Source organism: Penaeus chinensis, chromosome 9 (assembly GCF_019202785.1).
Source record: "Penaeus chinensis breed Huanghai No. 1 chromosome 9, ASM1920278v2, whole genome shotgun sequence".
NCBI classification, from domain to species: domain Eukaryota; kingdom Metazoa; phylum Arthropoda; class Malacostraca; order Decapoda; family Penaeidae; genus Penaeus; species Penaeus chinensis.
Window position 1 is genome coordinate 34,816,984 of NC_061827.1, and position 7,500 is coordinate 34,824,483.

At 34.7% G+C, this 7,500-nt stretch overlaps 1 protein-coding gene across 2 annotated transcripts in view; it reads right to left on the reverse strand.

Moving 5' to 3' along the window:
• LOC125029133 overlaps positions 1-7,500 on the reverse strand; it is a 50,445-nt gene that overhangs the window by 32,503 nt on the left and 10,442 nt on the right. The window contains exon 1 of one of the 2 annotated variants that reach the window (XM_047618943.1): positions 6,461-6,628. The exons of the other annotated variant lie outside the window; for it this stretch is intronic. Coding sequence (XP_047474899.1) covers positions 6,461-6,505 — 45 coding nt within the window. The 5' untranslated portion in view covers positions 6,506-6,628. Of the gene's footprint in view, positions 1-6,460; positions 6,629-7,500 lie in introns of those variants that run through there. 2 annotated transcript variants of the gene reach the window in all.

The following is a 7,500-nucleotide window of genomic DNA, read 5'->3' on the forward strand; positions in this document are numbered from 1 at the left end:
TGATAATAATGTAGAAAACTCTCTCTCTCTCTCTCTCACTAACTCACTCGTTCACTCTCTCTCGCTCTCTGTCTGTCTCCTTCCCTCTCTCTCTCTCTCTCTCTCTCTCTCTCTCTCTCTCTCTCTCTCTCTCTGAGTCAGAGGCGACCACCCTAAGGTTAGCGAGCTGGGATTTTATTTAGTAACACTAGTTCAAGTACAATAATGTAAATGCTCTTGTTAAATAAACCGTATTTTAAGAATTTAAAATAAACTTTGTCATATATATTCTAATATCAAAAGTTAAATGCATAAATAAGTTCATAAGGAAACATAAATTCACTATCTTAATTTCCTAATCGAATGTTAATGTTATACTCGCTAACAGGATAAATGCATCTGTGATACTTATCAAAAAGAAGAAAAAAGTAACATTAAATACATCTTTATTTTGTTTCATATAACCATCTGTTGCATATATTTGCCTTTCCCTTTGCATATCATTTACACACTAATTACGGTTTTGACTTGATAGTTCGCTCTTCAAAAGAACGTAAAAGAATACAAAGACATGTGTGTTCTCCCTTGTTCAGTCATGAAGCATCTGTGTAACATATATAATCAACTTCTGTATAATTTAGACTTTTTTTTATTTTTTATTGAAAGATGTTACTCTCCCGCCAAGACAAAAAAGCGCGGGAAAACGTGGCAATATTTTTCCGGTAAAATGTTCGTCCACTCAAAATTATGCATACTTAAGAAATATAATGAATTACCATACATTGATATGGAATGCTATTGTCCATTGTCAATTTTCCCCTTCTTTTCCATGACATGTATCGATAACTATTCAGGTTAAATAGGGCTGCAGTTAACTAACAATGTTTTACAAGAAGTAGATGACAAATTATAACTTAAGTTACACATGACTGAACAAAGGAAAACAAATGGATATATAAGAAGCATATATTTGCGCTGGACAAGCAAACATTTCAGTTAAATTTGTAACATTTAGATTTTATTTGTAAATGTCATAGAAAGGGAAATGGAAATAAAGGCAAAAGACAATTTTATCATATCTTTACACGCTTTCATATTGATTTCTTTTGATTATTCTTATTATTACCATTATTTTGGAAGATTCCTCCTTTAGCGACTGGCTGCGAGGAGTATAGCTGAAGGCATTAACATTCTAATAAAAAATAAAGACATGGAATATCTGTATTTCATGTTTTCATATGCATTTCATTTCAAATATTAAAATATATGTAACAAATTTCCTCAGATTTTTTTTTTTTTACTTTGTTTATGAAGAAAGTTTCTAGTCTTACATTTGAATGCTGACGCGTTCAAATCCCTCGCCGCCAGTGGATGGTAACCCCGGCTATTCCTTGCACACAGGGGATAACTTAGAAGCAAAATAAAACAGACACAATGCCACACCAAGAATGTCCATTGTATCAAATGGAATCAAAATTAAACCGCTAAATTCAAGGTGGCCGCGACTCTCTCTATCAGCAACTCCTCCTATTTCCTATACGAGATGTGTGGGTTTAAATTCGTAGCATTGATTCTGAGTGTTTGGAGAGAAACGAAATAAATTTATCATTATGTGCTGAAGGTGTTTATACTTATATGAACTCAGAAATCACTAATTCTAAACAAAAGGCCCGGCATTTTTGTATAATGATAGCAACAAAGATAATGATAATAATAATAATGAGGATGATGATAATAATGATAATAATAATACTGATGATAATGATAATAATGATAACAATGATAACAATAACAATAATACTGATAATTATAACAAGAGCAATAATGATAATAATAATCATGATAAAGATAATGGTGATGATGATGATAATGATGAAGGTGAAGATAATGATGATTTTTCTGGTAATGATGGTGATGATGATGAATATGATAATGGTGATGATAGTAATAGAAATAATAATGATATTAACGATAATGATGATAGTAGTAGTGACAACTATAATAGTAATATTGATGATGATGGTAATGATAATAATAATAGTAACATTAATAACAATAATGATAATAATAATAATAATAATAATAATAATAATAATAATAATAATTGTAATATTATTGATGATGATTATCATAATAATAATGATAATAACGGTAATAGCAATAGTAATAATAATATTAACAATAATAATAACTAATAGTGGCCTTAATAATAATAATAATAATAATAATAATTATAATATCAACAACAATCACAATAATAATAATAGTAATAATAAAAATAATGATAATAATAATAATAATAATAATAATAATAATAATAATAATAATGATAACAATAATAATTAGAAAGTTAATGATAATGATAAAAGTAACAATAGCATAACAACATCAGTAATAATGATAATAACGATAGTGTTAATAACAAAAACAATAATAATACCAATTACAATAACAACGGTACTACTGCTTTTAATAGTAACGACAGAGATAATACTTAGAATCACATTAGGATAAAAAAAAATAACAACGAGGAAAACAATATTTAAGAAACTATTAAAATCCATCAAGAGACCAAAGTATATACACGAAAAATAACTTAACATCTGAGGTATTCATTCGTTTTGTCTCGAACTTGTGATCGAATCCCACAGCTTATATGGATTCAGAAATGACTGAAGAAGTTTCATGTCGGAAATATAGAGCTGAAATGTGTTATTGTGAAGGCTTGATGGTGATTGAACATATTTCTCAAGAAAGAGTGGTGGATAGCGGTAACTACATTATATGGTGTATTTTTCTGATGAAGGAAAACTGTTATATTATATTTGGTAAGTAATAATAGTGGCAGCGTTAATACAATTAAAATCAATGATCCTAAAGATGTAAATAATCCAGTAAAACTAGTAGAAGCTTTGTTTTAATAAGGTATAGTTTCAGTTTCACGCAACCGTAATGGTACAAAATAAACTCTGCCTGTGGTGGATAGAGCGGTAGAAAATAAGACACTTTGCATCTATGGTATTTCTTTCGCAAGTTTACTGTAATACTTTAGTATAAATTATCAGATAAATGAAATAAGTCACAAAGGAGGAAAACTACACTCGCTGATATATGAAACAGTCTGCACAGACAAAGAATAATATCAGAAATAAAGAAAATATGTTACGACTAATGCCGTGCGGAGGACAAGTCCACAGCAATTGGCTGAGGTCAGCGATAGGGAAATCCGGCGATCGGCAAAGCTCTTTTGGTTAGGGAGTTTTTTTGTTTTTGTTTTTGCTTATACGGCTTTGTTTGTGGATTTCCCAGGAATGACTGGAGCAAGAGAGATAGTCTAAGAGAGGTGCGGTGAATTCTTAGACAGTTATTAATTTTCTTAACAAGATTTTGACGCATATTACTGTGAGAATAACTGAAACAACGATTATTAATTGCTAGGTTAATTGGGTGTGTGAAAAAAACGCAACAGTGATGTTGATGATGATAATAAACCCATCAGTAGCAGTAATAGTAGAAGTGATTTGATAGTGTTATTATTATATTATTTGAATTTATGATAATGACGGTAATATAGTAACGATAACAGTAGAAGTGTAGCAGTAGTTTTAATAATAACAACGGTAATACAAATTATACTATATAACTGTAATAAAGCTAACGAGAAGTACAGAGATGATATTACAGCGGCAGATAACTATATATACCAAAAAAAAAACGCCCTATATTTCAGAGGATTTTTCTAATGCATACTAATGAACGCTTATCATAATAACATCAACCCCCTGTCACGTATACCACAGAATGAGATCTTTATTTACATTGCTTTTGGCTTAACTGAGTGTCACAGTGACAGCGATGATAAGGAAGTCGTGTTCATTTGCATTCTAAATGTCTTCAAGATCCTAGTGAGCTCACAAGACAAAACACACGCAACACATGTACCCAAAAATACACATTGGACACAGATGCACACCGCACGCCAGCTCACACGTATAAAACACATCCATAAGCATTCATAGAAGTAGCAAATCAATCCATACACAAAAGCTAGCAGATAGAGACCTTGCTGCATATGTAGGAAGACGCACACACACACATGGTTATAAGCACAAGGAAGACACGAGGCAGATAAATATTAGATTTCCCCTCTCGCCGCCTCACATGGTCACCACGTGGTTCAGAGGCAGTGTAAACACACGTCTGCGAGTCATAATACTTCCCCTTCTGCCGTCTACTCGCTGCAGTCTATTGAGTTTTTATTATTATTATTTTTTTTTTTTACCTCTCGACCCTTCGCTTTTTGTAATACCTGGTTTGAGCTGTTGCGTGCAGTATGTACAGTATATGCATATATATATATATATATATATATATATATATATATATATATATATATATATATATATGTATATATGTATATATAGATATATATATGTATATGCACATGTATATATATATATATATATATATATATATATATATATATATATATATGTATATATGTATATATAGATATATATATGTATATGCACATGTATATATATATATATATATGTATGTATATATATATATATATATATATATGTATGTATGTATGTATGTATGTATGTATGTATGTATGTATGTATGTATGTATGCACACTCACACTCACACTCACACTCACACACACACACACATACACACAGATGCATTATATATGTATAGATATAGATATAAATATAGATATAAATATAAATATATATTGGGACAGGTTGCGTCATATCCCTCACTCGCCCATGTCATTGCGAGTGTCACCAACGGGCCTGACACTTGCGAAACGAGCTCAGCGAACCATCTTGTCCCTCGTACTGACGACGCTCCGTGCATTTTGCAGAATAAACGGCCCCGAATGACTCACGACAGTCAAAGAATGCCACTAGCTAAGCCCGTCATGCCACGCGTGTCATACCGGTCATTCCTCACACTGCGGTTTCTGCTCGCTATTATGAGGTAGCGAGTGTAACCCCCTCCCCCCACCTTTCCCCTCCCCCCTCCCTTCATCCCCTTCCTCGTCGGGCACTAGGTCAAAGGTCACGTCCACTTCAGACTTCTTGGAGTTTCTTGCGTGGTGAGTGGGGGGGGAGGGGAGGGGGGAGGGGGGAGGAGGAGGGGAAGATAACAGGTGGTTTTGAGCTAAGTTCATGCCTTGGCGGTAGACGGTTCGCCCTTCACGTTTTACGCACACGCGCACGCACGCACACACACACATACACACACACACACACACACACACACACACACACACACACACACACACACACACAAAAATTTTTACTCATGTAAATCTAACCAAAGCTCATCATTTCCAATTCACGCGCGATTTATATGCGATATAAATTGTACAGTACAAAAGAAAAACCTTCTCTCGAGTGAATTTGTGCGGAGGTAAACATTTCTCTTGCGATTATGATGCAATAAAATGTAAATAAATCAAATGCACCTCGAATAGCAGACATTTTTGAAATGAGAGAGAGAGAAGAAAAGAAACTGATTTGAGACAATGCATAAATAAATGAATAAATAAATAGATAAATAGATAAATAAAGACGAAGACTAACCACACGAATACACATGAAAAAATATAAAGAAGGAAGAGGCGATAGGACGAAGAAATGAAAAGAGAAAGGGAACAAGAGGCACAAGGGCGAAGATGGGGGATACAAGAATGTGAAAAAAGAATATAAATAAACTGATAGATAATACAAAAGTGAAAGCGTGAATAAACAAGGAAAAAAGACGGAACACGCGAGATTAGAAAGAAAGTGAGTAACGTACAACAAAAAAAATCAAACGATAACAGACAGCGAAAAAAATAAAAACAAAACAAAAGAAAAGAAATAATAAGCAATAACCTTTTGAAAAATCAAACAACTTGCTCCCAAGTCGATCGAATTCAATAAGAGATGAAGCGATAGTCAAGGCAGCAATCAACAGAGAGAGAGAGAGAGAGAGAGAGAGAGAGAGAGAGAGAGAGAGAGAGAGAGAGAGAGAGAGAGAGAGAGAGAGAGAGAGAGAGAGAGAGAGAGAGAGAGAGAGAGATCGCTGGCTGACAAAAGGTTCCCCATCTCCGCTTCTCCACCTAGATTAAGAATGCAATGCCTTTAGCGTAGTGAGAGAGGCGGCGCGGGCTCGGGTATTCAATCTGACTGGCCTGTGCAATAGGTGAGTGTGGACGTACTTACTGTAGTTGAAGAGCGCGTGAATTGGATTAATCGTGGATATTTATAAGTAAGTGAAATTCCTACGGTTGTTTAAAATTAATATTCTATGTGCTATTCCATAATTTGAGATAAAAATGTTTAAATGAGAGGGCAGTGGAGTTCGTATAATTCTGTGTGTGTTGAGATCTCAGCCGAGAGAGTCAGCCCTTGTCACTCAGTACTACCGAGGTCAGACTACCCATCTTCCGACGGTTTTACTCCATGACGCAAGTCCACTTACCTTTTGGAAACCGGTTGCCGTAGCTTGAAGATACTCCACGGACATTCACAACCGTAATCCTGGTCCGATAGTTCAACCAAGAGCTACTTTCACAACCAAACCCCGAAATGCGGAGAGTAAGGCTCTCTCCCCAGAGCATGCCTCTCCACGGCACTCCTCGGCTAAGCATTGAACACCTAACTGCACTTCACGGCACTTCAGAGGCACCTCGAAACGGGCATTCTCCCATAATAGTGCTGGCGAGGAGGGCGGGGCCAAGCCTCGCTCCTCCTTCTCGATGCTCCTCCCCCTTATATGACGTCATGGAGGTCATTAAAGACGATATGAGTTTTAAAGCACCAAACTATTAAGAAAAGTTAGATTCATGAGATAAAAATAATATTCAGTTTTATAATAATTATGCGATTGACGACTTCACACTAGACTCTTGATAAAAGAGTGAAGTTTGTGCTTTTTACAGCAAAAAATAAATGAAATATATATGTGTGTGTGTTATAGTAATGATAATAATGATATAGACACTGGGGCAGACAGATAGACTAACAAATAGATAAGCTGGTAAATAAGTAGATAGATAGGCAATATAATTGAGTGAAACAGAGTGAAAGAACATATGACCAGGATACAGATAAAAACTAATATATAAACATTTCCAAACTGGAAGATAAAAATAGTACAAACAGTAATGATATTATCCCCCCTACCCCACCAAAAAAAAAAAAAAAAAAAAAAATACTTTCGACACGGAAAAGGGTTAGCAAAAAAAAAAAAAAAAAAAAAAAAATGACCACGAAATAAATCATCAAACAAACTGGCGAAGGAATCCCCCCGTGAAGTGTTCCGAGGAGCGAAACGGGTCGAGTTACGTACGGCACGTGACGGTACAACACAATTGGGATCCAGACATGGAATGAATGACGGGAGGGAGTGTGAATGGCGGACTAGATTTCGGGAATTAACTTCGTAAAAGTGGCATTGCGTTGTGAGGTTTACTCTCATGAGATGAAAATTAAAGAAAAAGGGACGTCGGTAATAAAAAA